This window comes from Nothoprocta perdicaria, unplaced genomic scaffold, assembly GCF_003342845.1.
Source record: "Nothoprocta perdicaria isolate Ctin4 unplaced genomic scaffold, notPer1 scaffold_30, whole genome shotgun sequence".
In the NCBI taxonomy this organism is placed as follows: Eukaryota; Metazoa; Chordata; class Aves; order Tinamiformes; family Tinamidae; genus Nothoprocta; species Nothoprocta perdicaria.
The window spans coordinates 2,599,146-2,617,760 of NW_020455533.1; the positions used below are offsets into that span (position 1 = coordinate 2,599,146).

Sequence of the window (18,615 nt, forward strand, 5' to 3'; positions counted from 1 at the left end):
TTCCCTGCCTGTCAGGTGAAGGCTTAAAATATCGAGCAGTGTGGCGTGGGAAGGAAGAAAATAGAAGAGAGAATTACAGGAAATGAGACTTAAAAGACTTTGACCTAGATAGCGCTGCACTTCCTTTTGTCTTTCTTATGGAAGGGGGATCTGGCCAGTTCCACAGGGAACTATGCAAGTTGTGCTGTTAGAGAGAGCTGAAGATATTTTGTCAAGAAGATAATTTGAAATTTAAATGAGTTTCTTAATCCTAAAAGAAGGATGCTTTCTTGCAAGGAAAACTGTGAAATGCAAGATAATCTGCAACAACTCAGTAATGAGTGGCAGACTACAAAGTGTCAAAGGTATAGATATAATTGCATGAAAGAAATTAAAATAAGCAGTCTTTGCTCTTCCCGTATTTGTGCAAGAACTAGTGATAAAATGTGTAATCTGTTTTATCTTTTTCTATACTGAAAGTACATGAGCTGCAATTAATTCAAAGTGCAGCTCCACTGTTGGAAGAAGTGATCATAAACCAAGCCTGAGAATAATAATCTGGATAGTAATATTTCTAACTTGAGACAACTTTGGACTTGTCAGTTTTGGCTCACGTTCTGAGCAAGGCATATTTTCTTTTGTATTAAATATATTATGTGTCATGAAGCAAAAATGAAAATAACCCTGAATTTAACTTAAAAGCTGTCTTCTTACAATGCTATAAAGTCTGTTTTGTTTGACTTTCCTTGGAAGACAGCAGGACTTTAGATTGAAAGAATACTGTGCTGTAAGAGACCTAAAAAGATCCATTAAGCAAACAAAGGAGTCTCTGGAAGTTATTGCAAAGGAATATATACCTTTACAGATGCCTTTATTTTGGGAAATCCTGAAGGAAGACTCAGAAAAGGATCCTGGTCCCTATGTACCAGTGTGTGTCTGGCCTTGCTTATTTATGGTATTTTATTTCATCCAGGGTTTATCCAAGCCCAAGAAGCCTCACAGCTTGCTGCTGAATTAGTATGCCATTGAGGAAACAAGGAGGTATCAAAAGTAACCCCAGTTGCTTTTGGGGGGGTTTTATGTTCCTTGGTTTGTGCCAGTGCAGGGAGAGATGGCATTACAACCCCTTGCCCATTTAAGCAAGTGTGGTTTTTTTTCTTTTCCAAATAAAATTTTCTAATATTTCTTTCCAGTAAAAGCATCGAGCTGGGGAAATAATTCTAAAGCCAGCAGGACCAGAGGAGAATTAAATAACGCTCTCATAACCGCATCGAAACAAAGCAGGTGTCACCCTGGTGCCTACACAGAGAAACTGGACTGCCGGGTTTCAGTGTAAGATGCATTATATTTTTTGCTATTAAGGTTAAATTATTTTCCTCTTTTTAATGGTGTCAATTGGGCATAGACTGGAAAGCAAGTAAAATTGTGATGACATCTAGTGGTTACTGAAAATCCACATGGGTTAAGGAGTGAGATTGCTTCTCTTTTAGACTTTTAAGCATGCTATACATAAAACCAGGATGTTAAAATGAAATAAAGAATGCATTGAAATTGCCCTGAGAGTGATTAGGTGGCCAGTTCCATAATTTAATCCAAGGATGTTTGCAAGCGCCTACGAACACAAGAAGTGGTTGCAATCAGCCCTGGTGAAAGCAAGGCATTTTCAGAGAGACACGTTGACTTGTCATGAAACATTGGGGATTTTGCCTGACCAGTTTGGTGCTTGTGGGAGAAATTAGGGTTTTAACATGGCAAGTGCCTAGGATCCCCCCTGCTCACTCCTTGCTGGTGGCAGGTCTGAGGATGATGCTGCTGTCACAGGAGCTGGCGTTTGGAGGGAGATGTTCTGCCCTGCTGTCACCTGCGGTTGAGTTTTATCCTCCTCGAGGAGGACACTGTCCTGATCTCTTCACCTTTCCTCTATTCCAAGGCCATCACCACCACTTATAAAACCGCCTCTTTTGCCAAATATCTTCTATCTCCGCTTTGTGGGTTACTATGCAATGAGGATGAAGTGCACTCAGTCCAGTTCCTGCTGCTATTTGAGGGAGCAGCCAGGCAAGGCTCAGGTCTGGGCCAGGTCTAGGCGTCTCTGCCTTCAGCTGCTATGGGTTGCTCTGACTTCTTCATCTCCAGTGATACTGGGACCATTTGTGCAGCTGGAGGACCTGTCTGGCCTTTTCATTAGCAACTGCAACAGCAAGATGAGTTTGCAGTAGCTAGGCAGAGAAATTCGGGCCAACTGCAGGAATATCTTGAAGAACCAGTTATGAAGAAAGTAATATGCCATTATGTGTTAATTGAAAAAAAAAAACATATATTGTTCAGTTAAGAAATTTAGAGTGGGGTGCTAGAGCCTACACTAATTATAACAGGTGCTTAGATGAGAAAAATTTACATTTAAATGAGTCATTTGTGCATCCGGTAGCAAGCTGCTGCCGATGTATGTTAGAGAGGTTTAGCTAAGCCTGCATGAGGAAATGTGCAAAAAAAAAAAAAAAAAAAAAAACCAAAACCTAAAAAAGGAAGTGGCATTTTTTTACTTGATGACTCTTTGTAGCTGTTTTCTCCTGGACTGCATGAAAAACGCTAACCCTCTTGCAGCCACAAACACAGCTGAGACGCCAGCTTGGAATTTTTTCCATTATTCTCCTGAATGAAGAGAGGCACTTGGATTTTTTGGAGTGATAAGCAAGAGGGCAAGTAAATTGTGCTTGGGTTGTGCTCAGATAAATCCGTGCTGAGCTCAGGGTGACGGGTTGGAGGGATGAGCCCAGCACGTGACATGGGCCGTTTGGTTCGTAGAAGCCATAAGGAAGTGCAAGCTCCATTTATGGTGTGTTTGTGCAACATATGATCCGAATTGCTGGCGGGCTGTGGGTGTTCACGCTCACGATCATGGGTTTCGTAAGGATGTGAACTCTCTCACCTCCTTTAGCCCACGGCACCATGGCTTTCCAGCGGGAGAAAGGAACCTGGTCCTTTCCAATGGATCAGGGAAGAGCCACAGTGAGGGGCCGGATGGGACTGGAAGGCATTTGCAGATGAAAACCAGCAGGTCCCTGTTGTGAGGTGGCTCCTAAGTGCCGAGGCTGGTAGCACAGCCGAGGAAGACCAGAGGCCATCGATCAGCCTGTTATATGGGCAAAGTTCTTGGATACTGGAGATCTGGAGATGCTGTTAATGGAGATTTACTTTTTTATAAAAACGGCTAAGGGCAAAGAAACCACCAGCTCCCAGAAAGCTCTAACCCTGGGGCTTGTCTACAGGAGGAGCTCTGTTCCGGCTACAGGGGAACAGCTAATATAAGTGAATTATAGCAAAGCAAATTATGGTTGCATTTGCTCTGATGGAGTGAATCCACACAGACTTGCCATCTGCTTTAACTCAGCTGCTCCCTGAATTCACAGCACTGTAGTGTTCAAGATGGTCTTTTGGGGTATTGTTGGAGAAACAGAGATTAAATTTGCTTAGAAATATGACTTACACTAACGTCTACATAGGGATGTTCCACTTAACCTTGGCCTGGTTTTAAACAGTTCCAAGTAACTTTAATCTACTTTTGAACAGATACAATGAAATGAGTATAAACAAATGATCGGTAGTCTCTGTTACTGAATAATTTTGAAAGGGCTCCTGGCTGAATTAAATTGCATAGGAGTACGTCAGTGACATGGAAGGAGATCTCATGTATAAAGTCACTTCGATTTAACTACATACACTTAAAGCCATACCTTTAACTGATCTGTTTGAAGGCTTTTTATGTATGCACACTCAGGCTCCTAGGTCATTTATAATTAGCCAAAACAAATAAGAATATTCATGCAATTCCTTTAGAAGAGTCTGCTCCAGGATGTGATTTTAGTAATCCAGTCAGTTTAGTCCTTTGTTTTTTTCCTCCATTCCTGGAGTTCTGCTTTTTTTTTCCTCCTTTTTTTTTTTTTTTTTTTTTTTTTTTGGAAAGGATGTTTCAGCACTGTTCCTGGCAGAGGAACCACAGGGAAGAGCTGCTAAAATTGTGAGCATCTCTCATGGCATCGCCCCCACACAACCCAGATTCCTTGGGGCTATGGCCCTGTCTACTCTGTTTCCAGTTAGGAAGGGGATCCCTTCGTCTACCTGCTATTAATCTAGCACTGATGTAGTTAGATTAACAAGGTTCCCAGTTAATTCCTTTTTAGGATTAGCATCATCGCCCTAATAGTTTTTTTTTCCCCTAAGTCAGGGACAAAACTTCTAAAACTTCTTGTTTTCTTGTTACTGCTACTCATTAAGCAAAGTGCAATGCATCCAAACAGGAGAGTCTGAGTGGGGACATTTCTGCTTCAAAGTTTTTAAAGAAAGGGCTATGTTCCTTTAACTAATCAACAGAATTCAAAGGAAATTTAGAACTTTTTATTCTGAGACTGGCACAGAAGATGAAAGGAGCTTGACCTCAAGGGAACCAACAGAGCTCCTCTGGTGGCTCCACAGAGAAATAAAATGCTTGTCTAGAGGCATTATTGCTCATTTAGGCTCTTTTCAATGAAAACCGAGAAGAAAAGCTCCTCAAAATCGAAACAATGCCGATATCAGCATGTAATACATTAGAGCATCCAAGATGTTTGGTTTAATGTGGGCTGACAGGCAGTATAATTCATGCAAAAGCGACAAGAAGGGACCCCAGAAGATGCCTTTTCTTTGCTGTGTAGCCCCTGCCCGAGCAGTCCTGGTGCTTCCAGCAGGATCGTGGCAGAGGAGGCCTTTCCGAACCAGGCTGCACTCCGGATATTCAGAGGATCCAGGACCTGGAGCCTTGAAAAAGCTGCTGCGGTCAAGCTGGGCTCCTCAATGGTCCCGGTGCAGAGGGATTTAAGGGGCAATACCTTGCAGCAGACATTGCAATTATTTTCTGTCTAGTGGGTCCTATAGTTAGCACTCGGGAGCCACTTTTGGGTAAAATTAGCAGCCTTTTTCCGAGGCTTTTCACAGCCTGGTTAACTCAAGGGATCAGCCCTTGTGGCTCTTCCCTTGTGGCCTCAGATGCCTCTCCAGAGTAAAGTCAGGTAATGCAGACTTGATCCTGCCCGTTCCCCTTCTCCTCCAATACTGCAAATGCAGAAAAACTAGAGAAGTTGCCCGGATTGTCTCATCAAGACATGATTCTCATTTCAAGGCTGTAACAAAGGTTTGAAAACAAAGATCATTTTGCCAGAAGCGCTAAGAAGAAATCAAGCTGTAGAAAGACTCGTTGTGGTTGGCTTCTTTGAAGCTGGTGGGAGCTTTCCTTGCTCCATCACAGACATGGAGCTGGCCCTGGGTCATTTCTCTTTGCTCACCAAAAGATGCCAGCAAAGAGCTTCAGTTTCTCAGGCTCAGCTCCGCAGTGCTGGTATCAGGAGCCTTCCCCTTCACACAGCACTGCAGCTGTATGAATTTTCTTGAAGAAAAAACATGCTTTTGGCGTATTTCTCAACTGAAGCTGGAATATGGAATGAATGAGGATGGAATACTTCTACTGAAACAAATAATTTCTCATGGAGACAAATGTTTTAAGGAGTTGACCCTGTAATTTCAGTGGTGATTTTTCTGTTTTAAAAAAACCCATGTATGTATCAGTAGAGGAATGTGGGCTATAATATTTAAATTGTCACATGCCAAAGGTTGAGTGCAACAGGGAAATCACAGTGTAGGAAAAGGGGAGTGTAAACACGGAGTTGGTCTTGAAGGAACGTATGCTGTAAAATCTTTTAAAGCAGGTAACTGCCAATATAAACAGTCTTGGGGTCAAAAATCTGTGCAATAGACTGGAGATACAACAGGAACATGGTTTAATGCCAAGAACATGGCTTGAACCTCATGCCAAGCATTTGAATATTTTCCTCATCACTAATAAATCTTTAAAAAGGATTTTATAACAAGCTCGCCAGAGTGCCAAGGGATCATATCAGTTCTGTAGGGCCCAAGACAATGAAATTACAATGACACCTAGTGACCACAGATATTTCACAAAAATGCTATGAGCAAAAAAACCCCCACATTTATGATTAGAGCACATTTTAAATACATAACAAAAACAATCAGATTGTTAACCAAAGCCAAAGGAGGATTAACCTATTGTCATGATGGTAGAGAGCCCAAAGTTGGCACCAGGGAAGGGTTGTGGGTGGGTTACTGCAGGGATCCCTTGCAACTTCTGTATTTCTGTCTGCTTCAATGAAATCTGCCAATGACATTAAATTAGAGCACATTCATATAGAAGAACCTAGACATTTCTGAGACTGGGAATAAAACTAATAAAATGATGTGTAGCTTCAAAAAGTACGTGCTAGTCCCCAGGGAGAAAAATGCAAAATGAAATCTCTTCAGTGGGAGGAATATTCAGCGCTGCAGGAGCTCTTACTGAGCACTGGACCAACACTAAAGGAAAAAAAAAAGAAGAACAGAATAGGAACTGAACATAAAACAGCCAAAATACAATTCAGGTTTGTATCTTGAATCAAAAGGGGATTTGGGTCTGCATTCAGGAGAACTGGAAACTCAGTGAAGATTGGATTAGACAGTTAAGATCAATTGACGGAGTGTTTGCTATTCTAAACTACTGATTGACAGCTGATTTTTTTTTTTAAGTGTGGTTTTGAATATTCAATAGGCACCCTGATCACACTCAAACCTATCAGGCCCTTCAATCAGGACCAGGCCAGACAAGGCTTAGATTTTGCTGTGCTCAGAAGCACCGGTCCCCTGAGCTGAACCTTGGCTATGTGACCTGTCACGAGCGAGGGGACAGAAAGGTTTCCTCTGAAGGGGCTCAGACAGGTCTATTCATGTCCTCATTGTGCAAAGTGATGAAAACCCAATCAGTTCACTTAGCTGGAATAACAACCGTGAGTGATAACTGATGCGCTTCCTGGCGAATTGATTTTGCAGTTGCAGCCTGGGTATGTCTGTGGCTGTATAAATATGCAGTCAAATTTTCTTCTGATGAAACATTCAGGAGCTCATCTGATAAGAGCTGAGAAGAAAACTTCCAGCCAATTTCAGAGGTCTTCCCCTGAGTCTCTCTCAGCTGCGCAGGGTTAGGCTCTCAATTACCAGCTGAAGGTAGAATATACGTTCACCCCATCTGATTCATTTCAGGTGCCACTAGAGAATACGGCTCAGAAATAAGCATAAGGGAGAGACATATTCGGGCACATCAGATGCCATAGCTGCTTCTAATGGTTGTAAGCAATAGTAATAGAACAGGAGTTTATTAAATATTGCTGATCCAAATTAACCACGGGGTTTCTATGATTAGATAACTGGTTTTCTAGATGGAACTGGGAGCTAAGTCCTGACAAGAAGGACACAGGAGACCTTTCTCTGGCAGGAGAAAAAGAACTATGCATCCTCTCGAGGTTAAGTGCTGACTTAAATACAACATTAATTTGCAACTTTGATAAGGAAAAAAAATAAGTGCAGTTACATGGACATCAGCTACCTTTTAGCTTATGGAACAAAACCGTTCAGGGTTGATGGCATTTTAATCAGATTCATCTCCCTAAAGAGATGGTAGTTCACAAGTTTAGAAGATCAGGAATCAAGTCAGTCCTTGCATGAAAGATATATATATATTATAGATACCTGCACTGTGGGAACATAGCAGACCTGGACCTGCTTTCTGGGAAGGAACTGTGCCTTGGCAGGTGCTGATTCCTGGAGGCTTCAGTAACTTGAAACAATTTTTGAGGACTCAGTTCCCAGTAAACCTATATGGAAGTAGATATGATCTGGGATGACATTAAGGCAATTTCCCTTGTTAATAGCAGATAGATTATTTTCCCTCTGTTGTCCAGAATATAATTTGACACATGGCTGATGATATATAGAATCTGCCTCGCAACTCCCAGTTCTTTCCGTGCACCGAGAGGGCCAAGTTGTGTCCTTCCATCCATCCTCATGCACTGGAGTGCACAAGACTGTCAGCTGCAAAAGCAACACACTACATCTGTCCACAGCTGCATCTGCTTCCCAACACAGCAAGGTGTGAATAATTTCTTTTTTCCCCCTATGGATCTACACGTTGCCCATTCCCTGCTTTGCTTTACTCTCAGATGTGCACGTCCAGGCACGGGATGAGCTTCCACGCTTCTCCGCAGTGCCACTTAAAACCCACGCGGGTGTCCTCGCTGCCTGCTGCACTGCTCCTCGGCGCGATGGGGAGGAAGGCAGAGCGCTCTGGAGCCCGGGTTGCCACAGTAACCCTTGCTCTACCGCCTGGCGCTTCTCCATCAGAAAAACCCTTCCTGCTGCAAGCACGCAGCTCCAGGTATGGGACATGCCCGGAGCTGGGTCATGGTGTGGCTGTTGATGAACAGGAATCAGTGAGGAGTATCGTTACAGGAGCCTTTTCCTGGTTCTGAGCCTTCCTACAACCTCCAGACCCCCCCGGCACACCCAGAGAAAGGTAGGTCTAGGGAAGGGCGGGATTGCTTTGCACCCAGACATGGCTCCATGCTCCGTTTTTCCATTTCTTTTCCTAACTGGCGTTCCCGAGCAGGGTGGAGGGAACACATTGTCATCTGCAATGTATATTATTCCTGTGATGCCTGTTGCTGCACTCTAATGAGTATGTGTTGTCTGAAGCCTCCGTTATTTCTTTCTTTTTTTTTTCCCCCATTTCTTTTTTCTTTCCCTTTCTGCCACTGTAACGCTCTGTTTCTTACTCTTCACTGAGATAAAAGGTTTCCTTCCCACTTACCTCCAGAAAAAAAAACCCAAATCCAGCTAGAGGGAATGACAGGACTCATGTAATTACTTGCGTTGCATGACTCTGGGCTGGCTGCCTGCGTCAGGGCTCATCCTGCCACTGAAGTGCAGGGCAGCCCCTTCCCTGAAGCAATGATTTTGTTTTGGAGCCTGGGCAAGGCCCAAAGCCCGGCCCGTGGAAGCAGTGTCGCTCCGTGCCCCCCTCAGGGAATGAGCACAATTTAACATTTTAATCCTGGGTTTTTCATCACCAGAAAGTAAAGAGCAGCTGCTAATGAATGGCTACTGCTGCTGTTGCATTTAGACCCATGCACAAAGATTTTTATTCCGTGTGAGTGTATAACTTTCATTAATACGAGTTATTTCATTACAGAGATAGCGTAAGTATTATAAAGCTAAAATATTATCTATTTAGGTAAATTAAGGAATATTTCCCTTTGAGATACTGCTTTATATTCTAAGCCCAGAAACACTGCAAGTGTTTCATGCACACCTCTCTACTCTCCCAAATGTGAGCTCACCCAAGGAACTGGAGAGGGCTAAATAAAATCTCCAGCATCGTCCCGGGCTCTCCTGCTTCCTAACACAAGTGCCACAGTGTCACCCAAGGGTGGCAGAAGCAAGAGGGCTCCCAGGCCTCCTCCTCTGATCATGCCCTGATGCTTCTTGCTGCAGAAGTCATGATATACAGCAAAATAAAAGCTGCATGTATGAATGTATTTTTCATCAAAGCAGTTACCTAGGATGTTTTGGTTTTGCTTCAATCCTTCTGCAAGATAAATCCATTCAGGTAGAAAAGCCAACTGTTGCCCTTGTAATGGGATTTAAATGAATTATGACCACTTATATTTAAAAGATTTATGTTGAAACCCAAAGGACTGAAAGGCCCGGAAGACCAAAGCTGTCTCCTAGGCCTGCATTAATATCCTTTGCTCTGGCTTGTGTTAAAGCCTCCTATTGGCACTGGCTGCAGATTAGCCAAGGATGTAATTTTTGACTCTTACCAGCCCTCAGGAATATTCCTCAGACCATGAAGTTGCTAAAATTGAGACTTGGTCTCTTCCTCACTGTAGAAAACTCCAAGAAAAGTCCAGCATGGTTATCCCCTTCTATAATCCTGCAGGCTAAAGTCCCCACGTTATCCTTTAGCAAGCAAAGGGGACCACAGGAATACCAAGTGCTAGATAGAGCTCACAGAGACACGTGGCCACAGCCACAGCAGAGAGGTATAACTACATAAAGAAGACAATTCATACAAAGCCTGAGAAAGCCCTACTATTATGATGATGTTTATAGGCTATGAATGTTATTTACCGCTCTTTCTTGCCTGGGAGCAGCTTACCTCTATTAAAAGCCCTTGGTGACGACACGCCAGAGTCCTTCTGGTTGCTCAGACTTCAGAACATGGCAGAATCTCCAAGGGCTGGATTTTCCCAAGAATCCCCCTTAGGCAGAAGCAGCTCTGCCTCTGAAGGCGGCGGAGAGAAGGATTCAGTGTAAAAGTAATTGCTTCTGGCAGCCGAGGCCTTGAGCTCAGGGCGAGCTGCTGCCTGGGGTTGGCAGCAACGTGATGAGACCGGGGTCCCAGGCTGCAAGGCTGGGACACAACGTCACTAAACCAGTCCTGCGATTTCTGCATGTGTTTGGGAGATAGGAGACGCCATCAGATTTACTAAAAGCAAATAAACCATCACAAATCAGCATTTGGATGAAACCTACATAAGCTTTACTAAGGGATTAATATAAAGAATCCAGTTGTGCATATATATATATATATATATGTGTGTGTGTATATGTAAGAATGAATAAGACTAAGCTTTGGAAAAAGCAGACAAAAGTTTGCAGAGCCCTTCATGTTTGTGCTAACAAAGGCATTACCTCTTGGCCAGCATCTTCAGCACAGTGGCATCCTATTTCTGGGCAATTTCTGGGCAAAGATCAAAGAAAACATGCTGTTGTCTCATTTTTCTTTCTTTTTCTTTTTTCTTTTCCCTTCCATTTTGAGAAATAAAGAAATGTATATGAATTACCTGGGGCAAATTGGGCAAAGGTGGCAGCGCTGCCGGCCTTGTGCCTGCTGCTGGGGCCAGGTTCCCGCACAGCTGCGCGGAAATCCCACTGCCTGCAGGAGAAAGCAGGAAATCCTGCTCCCATTTAAATGCCTCGCCACATTCCCTGCATCCCCCAGCAACCAGGAACCAAATACCCGGGGAAAAATACCTCTCCCCTTTATGCACACGGCTAGCTACGGAAATGGAAAAGGCCCTTTCCTCTTGCCCAGCTTGCCAGCCGCTGCGGGCAGCGTTTGCACTGTGAGCAGTTGCAGATGTGGGTGCCAGCGGGCTGAGGCTTTGCTGGCTCCATCCCGCATGCTCGCTCCACCCTTTTTTTTTTTTTTTTTTTTTTTTCCCCTTTCAGCTTTTGCAATCTGACAGAGCAGAGCGAAAGCAAGTTGAGGGCAAAGCCTCTGCCCTGAAGACACCGAGCTGGAGAGCAGCTCCCGGTCCCCGTCCACGCTAGGTGCAGCACCCACGCCGCCCGCTTTAGCCTAAAAAACAAACCCCACACAAGTCCAGGGGAGACACTTGAACTGATTTTGCAGGTAAGATACTATCTTAAAGGCAGCTTTCTGATAGCCGAGCCCTTCCTAACCAGGAAGTTGAGCTCGTGCTAAGGCGAAATGCTGCGGAAAATGGCTTGGCTGCCTAAGAGCGGAGCGAGGCAGGCACAGGGTGCAGCAGAGCTGCCGGGTTAATGCCGGGTTATCAGTCCCAAACAGATCTGGCTTGTGTGGCAGCTGACTTATTTCAGATACTGCTGCTGGGAGAGCCTATGAAACCACTATACGAGGTGGACAGACAAAAAAATCCCTGCACCAACAAGGCTCTGCCTTTAAGCAGGAGTAAATGCATATTTTTGCCCCCCTACAAGGAAAGAGGTCACGGCCGGTGAGGCTGGTTTAAAGTTTCACGCGGCAGGGCCGATGTGTCTGAAGAGAAAATCACTGATAAAAATAGACCAAGTTGTGGTTCTGCTGCGGTGGGGAGAAGCTTGGAGAGCGGCCAGACGCCGAGCGAAGCGAAACCCCAGCGGAGCGGCTGCAGGGCTGCGACCTGCGGCTGTGCTCCTGGCCCGGGGGGGATCGCTGCAGATTTCGGCACGTTTGGGGAGCAGGGCTGCGTGACTGGCAACACTGCTGCTGCCAGGAAACGGCACCGAGGGGACTTCTGCATTTTTGTTGCTTTCGATATATACTGCAAGCATCTGTGCAAAATTCCCAGGCGATTTGGTGCAGGCCATCGGCACTGTATGGATAATTTACAGATGGGGAGGGTCCTTTTGAGCAAGGTCCTTATGTCGCTTCCAACACAAGCTGCTATATATATTTTTTCTCACCCTTATTTTCAGACAGAACATGGACATCAAGGAATACTTTGCCAGAATTTCCTACCAGGGCAGCTATGACAAGCCGGACCTGGATACCTTAACGGCGATATTCCAGCACCACATCCGTGCGGTGCCTTTTGAGAACCTCAGCATCCACTGTGGGGAGCGCGTGGAGCTGGACCTGGGGCCGGTGTACCACAAGATCGTGCGGAAGAACCGCGGGGGCTGGTGCATGGAAAACAACCACCTCCTGTCCTGGGCCCTGAAGACCCTCGGGTACGACGTCACCCTGTTGGGAGCCAAAGTTTATGTCCCCGAGGACGACACGTACGCCGATGAAATCGACCACCTTCTCCTCAAAGTGGTCCTTCAAGGCAAGTCCTACATTGTGGACGGTGGCTTTGGGATGTCCTACCAGCTCTGGCAGCCCATGGAGCTCGTTGCGGGCAAGGACCAGCCTCAGACGCCTGGCATCTTTCGCTTCCTGGAGGAAGATGGGATCTGGTACCTGGAGAAGGTGAAAAGGAAGCAGTATGTCCCCAACCAAAGCGACGCGACTTCTCACAACGTGGATAAAGAGGTTTGCCGGCGGATTTATCTCTTTACCCTGCAGCCGCGAGACATCGAGGAGTTCAGACCCCGCAACCTGCACCTGCAGACGGCGCCAGGCTCCCTCTTCGTCACCAAGTCCATCTGCAGCTTGCAGACCACCGAGGGCATCCGCGCCTTGGTCGGGTGGAAACTCACAGAGATGACCTACAACTATAAGGGTAATATGGATCTGGTGGAAATCAGAATCCTCACAGATGAAGAAATAGAGAAAACGCTCAAAGAGAAATTCAACATAACACTAGACAAGAAACTTGTGCCAATCAATACTAGCAGGTTGTCTCTGTTTTAACAGACTGCCTGATTTAATTCAATGCAGTGATACTTAGTACATTCTTTCCCCTATCTTTGACGAGCACTAAAGGTTAGGCTCCGCTTTCCATCTACCCCAGCTTAGGACAGAACATATTAGCATGAATCTGGAAAAGAAATTGATTTTCACAACCGTTCCTGCATCTGTGCCTGGTTCAGGTACAAACAATTTCCTCCTGGCTCAATCAAATGGCTCCTGTTCTGTACCTGCATAGCTGGAAGGAGGCTCTGCCTGCTCCCTTCCCCTTCCATCCCATCAGAGCCTTTCTCACTAGTGCTGGTGGGACAACACATCTGTTTCCTTATTACTTTGCACCTGAGGAAAACCATATCTACATCTTAAATGACTACCATATCATTTTTGAAATTTAATAGCTGGAAAAACACAGATGTTCAGTGCTCAGTTTGCCACCACAAGCCCAAGTCTGTCCTCCCCACGTAGCTTTGTGCTTGGGACATACCTGGCAAATACCGCATGGCTTTTGATGGCCTAAAACCGATAGTCAGAAACATTAGGAGAAAAATGGATCTCATTTCTGATTTGAAATCCCCTTGTTCTCTCTGTGGTGTAACCAAAACCCAGTAATTCTGGGGCTGTCTTTGGATCTGCAGTGTCTCCCATGCAGTTTGTTTGCTCAATCCCGCAGCGGGCAGCTGGAATGTGTCCCCTGCTCCCAGGGTGCTCTTGCTGCTCTGCATATTGCTGCACATTAATTACTGTGGTTGAACCCAAATTCATGCAGAAGGGTTTTTTTTTTCCAAAACATATCTGTTCTACTGAAGATGTGTTTGCAGTGATACTAATTATATTGATATAAGGAGAAAGCATAAATCTTAATCAGATACCTAAAGGCTAACATTTTTAGTACGAGAAATTACTCAAATGTAATCATATTGCCCTTTGAGATGATGCTTGATGTTGCTTTATGTACAAATCACAGAAGCATTACAACTATGCACTTACTTATGATTAAGTAAATTACAATCCAATAAAAAAATCAAGTATTGTAAACTATAAGTATTCATCTGTTTCTTTTCCCCAAACTACAATTTCTTCCAAAGTAAAAATTCACAACGATCCTTCATTAATCACTGCAGTTGTCCTGATTATGTTTTGTAGATAAGGCTTTTTAAAATACAATAGCCACACTGTCCCTTCTTTATTTTGTTATGCAATGTATGCGGTTTCCTATAATAAGCCATTTATGTGCTAGTTAACAAAGGATGATGCTATTCCGCCTGCTCAGAATGCATTTCCCTGAGATAAGAGCCCCTAATTCCCCTCCTCCTGGCACCAAACACATCCTTATGTTCTTGGCTGCGTGGGCAATAGTCATAGCCGAGGACGGGAGGAGATGACACGGTCGTGGAGACCCTTGTTGCCCCATGGACCTGCTGCGGGCAGGGCTGTCACCACTCTCCAAAGTTGCTCCCCAAACTGTGTTTCTCTCTCGCCTCTCTGGAGGGCTTTGGTTCCCCATCAGCAACTCAGGAGGCTTCAGCCCACTCGACACTCCAGGCTCTTTGGGGATGGGCTTGTCTTCCAGCTCTTCCTACAGCACTAACACGACGAATTGTGTGACTGTTTCTTTCTTTTTTTCCATGCACAAAGCTGTTACAACTAAAATAATCGATCCATCACAACGGAAAAGTCTATAGAAGAGGAAACCCCCTTTCTTTCTGCCTCTGCTAGAGGCCGAGCCCCTTTTCCAGGCAGCAAAAGGGAGCCTGGAGCTTTAAGAGCAGAGTTCCCAGTGCCAACATTCCTGGGAACTTCGGAGCAGCCCAGCAGGGAAAGCCGGTGGCTCGCGGGCTGGGAGGTAAGTGCCCAAGGGCCTGGCTTGTGGCTTCCTCTTGTGGAAGGGGCTGAGGTGGCTTGGAGAGGCTTGTGGCATGCACCTGCATTGCCAGTGCTCAGCCCTGGGGGCACCTTTTCGCGAGGGATTTTGCAAGGGAGGAATGACTGCAGCAGGGTCAGCGCCGCAGGCTGCAGCACGAGGACAACGTCCAGGTGCAAAGAGCAACTGCCCGAGATTTAAACTTGCCCGATTCCGCTGAGCCAGGATGTATGGAAAACCCAACGCGGGCCTCAGATGCAACACAGCTTAAAAATCAAACAAATCGCACAGGCACGCAGAAGAGAAGCCTTTCCTGGGAGTCCCTGGGGAATCCCGGCAGCGAGGAGCCCTTTCTGCCACTCACCCTCATGACGAGGAGACGCCGATACCCCAGGGACGCCCGCAGACAGGCAGAACTCCTATCTGCATCTCGCTCCCCACCACGCGGAGCCCGGGAATGGGCATGAGAGCCGGGTGGGACCGTGGGAGCCAAAGGAAGCATCACGGAGCGTGGGATGGCGGAGGCTGAGCCGGGCGCTGCCGCGGGAGGGAGACGTTCGCATCCCGCTGTGCAGAGCTGCTCCAAGGGCGGGAGGCAGGGAAGGCTTCCCGCCAGCACCGCCACCAGGGAGACCTGGCCGCGTCCGGAAAGAGATGAGGGAAATAAGAGCTCAAAATGCAGAATCAAAGACTCATTAATGTGAGTCCTTTTGGCTCTTTTGAAGTGAAAATGCTTGTTTCTGATTCCCTTAGTGGGGCAGCCCTCCATTGGGTTATATTTTTCCTGTGGTTTTTTTGCAGCCTGAATCCTGCTCCCCACAGCAGTCAGCAAGTGAGTTATGGCCTGATGTTTGGGGGGAAAGTCTAGAGACTGGGTCATCTGATGGGCCGGGGTGCCAGGGTGGGTGTTTTCACCTTGCTATTCCAGGGGAGCTTCCCTGAAGTGCTGGGTGCTCACACAGAGACCAGCATGCGGATCCACCGGAATTCCGGGTGATTCCACTGGAATGGCTAGGCCTGTGCTGAGGTGACGAGCTGGGAAGTCGTTTCTCCCACGTAATCTGCAGCAGGCACTTTTCAGAAAATCCTCGCGGGGGATGGGGGATCAGCTTCAAGGAGCAAGAAATCCTCAGGCTTTCCAGAAATTAATACGGACCTTAGCGGATTGTGAGCGGTTCCTGAAAAAAAAAAAAAAGAGAAATCTTTCTGTGGAAAAACGCCAAATTAAATCTATATTAAGGGCAAAACAAATCCTCACAAATACCAGATGATTAGAAATGTTATCAGGTGACTTTTGCATCTTGACCACACAATCCGTAGCAAAGGTGAGTTGCTTTCTGCTCATGAAGACACATGAGCAGGGACACAGCACAAAATATGCCCAATTTTAGCTCCAACTGCAACCTTTGCTTTGTAAAAGACAAAAGAGAAAAACCACCCAATATTTCTTGAATATATTCTTAATAATTATCAATTCTTTTGACCCTCGAATTAGAAAAAATAAAAATCTTCCCCTTCTATATCAACAGCCAAGGTCAAAGCTCTGCCAAAACTCAACAGAGAAACTAAAGAGATTAAGAAGACTACAATCTACTTCACACGAGAGCATGTCCAAAACAGTGACACACTGAGAAGTTAATCCCCGTTAGCTAAAGCTGTGCATGTAAAACCTTCTAGTTAAATTACCTATGTGATAAGTGAAGAATTGCTGCCCTGCTACTGTAAGGAAAAAGAGTAAGAAATTGTTGCAACTTCCATCACAGTACAGCCTAACAACTTGTCCGCAGACCTGTTGTTTGTCACCTGTTATAATTACTTTGTCACCTGTCGTCACACCAAAAACTCTGCTGTGCCAAGTGCTGCAGGTGCCTGCAACACAGAGTGCAACTTGGGCTGAAGAAATTTCTGGAGAGATAAGGCATTATTCTCCCCTGCTCCTCTCCTTATCTCTCTCTTTTTTTTTTTTTTAATAAGAAATACAGATGATTCTGTCAGCTCTAGACTATTTTCATCCCCTATCAAGGGCAAAGGTTTCTTTCAAACACGAGGCAAATGCACAGGGTGCCTTTGCAGGCCAGTTAACTGGTGCTGCAGAAACAGGAATGGATCCCTCGAGAGCCTTCCAACAGTAACCTGCTCTTTTTCTGCTCACACAGGCAAAATGAACATTCAAGAATATTTCTCAAGAATTTCTTATGATGGGTCCCATAAGGATGCAGACTTGGAAACCTTAACAGTCATCTTCCAGCACCATATCCAGGCAATCCCCTTTGAGAACCTCAGCATGCACTGTGGAGAGAGCATTTATCTGGATTTAGAGCATATTTACAATAAGATTGTGAGAAAGAAACGTGGTGGATGGTGCCTAGAAAACAACTATCTTTTATTTTGGGCTTTGCAAACAATAGGTTATGACGTCTGCATTCTTGGAAGCAGCAGTTACAACCCGGCAGAGGGAACATATAAGGCTATGGATCATGTCCTGCTGAAGGTGGTGGTCGACAGCAAGTCCTATATTGTAGACAGTGGTTTTGGTGGTACCTATCAAATGTGGCAGCCAGTGCTGCTGGTTTCTGGAAAGGATCAGCCTCAGGTTCCCGGCATCTTCCGCTTGACGGAAGACAACGGTATCTGGTACTTTGAGAAAACAAAAAGGAAGCATTGTAGTACAGATCAAAGTGGCCCTGCAACTGATACTCCAGGAATGAAGGAGATTAGAAAGATATGTTCATTCACTCTTGAGCCACGAGATATGAATGACTTCCAGGAGCTAAACTGGAAGCTGCAGACATCTGATAACTTACTTCAGAAGAAGTCAATCTGCACTCTCCAGACCACTGATGGGGTTTCTAACTTGGTTGGATGGACTTTCACTGAGATCAAGTACAGCTACGCGGAGGACATGGACATGGTGAAGATCACAACTCTCACAGATGAAGAGGTTGAGAAGACACTGAAAGATAAATTCAATATAACCTTAGAGAATAAACTTAAACCAATAAACATTCGAGGCTTGCCACCTAATTTAGCTGATATGATATGATCTAATTCCAAAACTGTGGAAGATGGATCCTTAACTACTCAATATAAAAAAAAATCTAAAATTAACGTAACAATATAGTAAGGTGATTCTAAAGTTGAGCTATTCAGATGGTAAATTTAAGCATTAAATTTATTAATACTTAGCTATATCCATTTCATATTTTTTTCTTTAACTTGTTAGGAGAAGATATATTACCATTTTACATAAAAGATCTCTTATGTTTCTTGTATTATTTCCCATCTTCTCCTCAACATAGTTTTATAAATTATTTACTTCCTTTAACAGTCTGCATATGATTTTGACCTTTAAATAATCCATAAAAAATGAGAGAATAAGCTTTTCTTAAAATAAACCACTATGTACTGGCTGTTTAGCTGATACTGAAAAGAAAAGCTGAAAGGCATGAGTTTTAACACCTGATTTCAAAACGACTTAAAATGAGCTAGTCATGTAAGAGCACTTACAAAAATATCTTCTCCAAGTGTTCAATTTTAGCTACTTTCAGTGTGTTTTTTCTGTTTCTCTGAAATGTAAACAATGCCAACAGGAGATGAAGCTCTTCGACAGTTCTTAAAAATCATGAATTTAGAATCAAAAATGTAAACAAACAAAATTAGATCAACCTTTGAAAAAGTATGGTCTAGATGTTTTGAGGCCTGATTTCCTCAGGTGGCAATATTGCAGACACAAAGCTTATTACAAAGGCTACAACAAATG

At 44.7% G+C, this 18,615-nt stretch overlaps 2 protein-coding genes across 3 annotated transcripts; both read left to right on the top strand.

Annotated features, from left to right (window-relative positions):
* Nucleotides 1-8,239: 8,239 nt before the first annotated feature.
* LOC112949883 (arylamine N-acetyltransferase, pineal gland isozyme NAT-3) lies at nt 8,240-13,870 on the top strand. Of its 2 annotated transcripts, none has more exons than XM_026042340.1 (2): nt 8,240-8,407; nt 12,118-13,870. In XM_026042340.1, exon 2 carries the CDS (start codon nt 12,125-12,127, stop codon nt 12,995-12,997), a length of 873 nt encoding a protein of 290 aa, XP_025898125.1. In that variant the 5' UTR covers nt 8,240-8,407; nt 12,118-12,124; the 3' UTR covers nt 12,998-13,870. The 2 variants fall into 2 exon arrangements, with proteins under 2 accessions (XP_025898125.1, XP_025898123.1); XM_026042338.1 differs by lacking the exon at nt 8,240-8,407 and adding an exon at nt 11,224-11,311.
* A 918-nt stretch (nt 13,871-14,788) lies between these two features.
* Nucleotides 14,789-18,475, top strand: LOC112949882 (arylamine N-acetyltransferase, liver isozyme-like). Its single transcript, XM_026042337.1, has 2 exons — nt 14,789-14,837; nt 17,012-18,475. Exon 2 carries the CDS (start codon nt 17,017-17,019, stop codon nt 17,896-17,898), a length of 882 nt encoding a protein of 293 aa, XP_025898122.1. The 5' UTR covers nt 14,789-14,837; nt 17,012-17,016; the 3' UTR covers nt 17,899-18,475.
* The last annotated feature ends 140 nt before the right edge of the window (nt 18,476-18,615 follow it).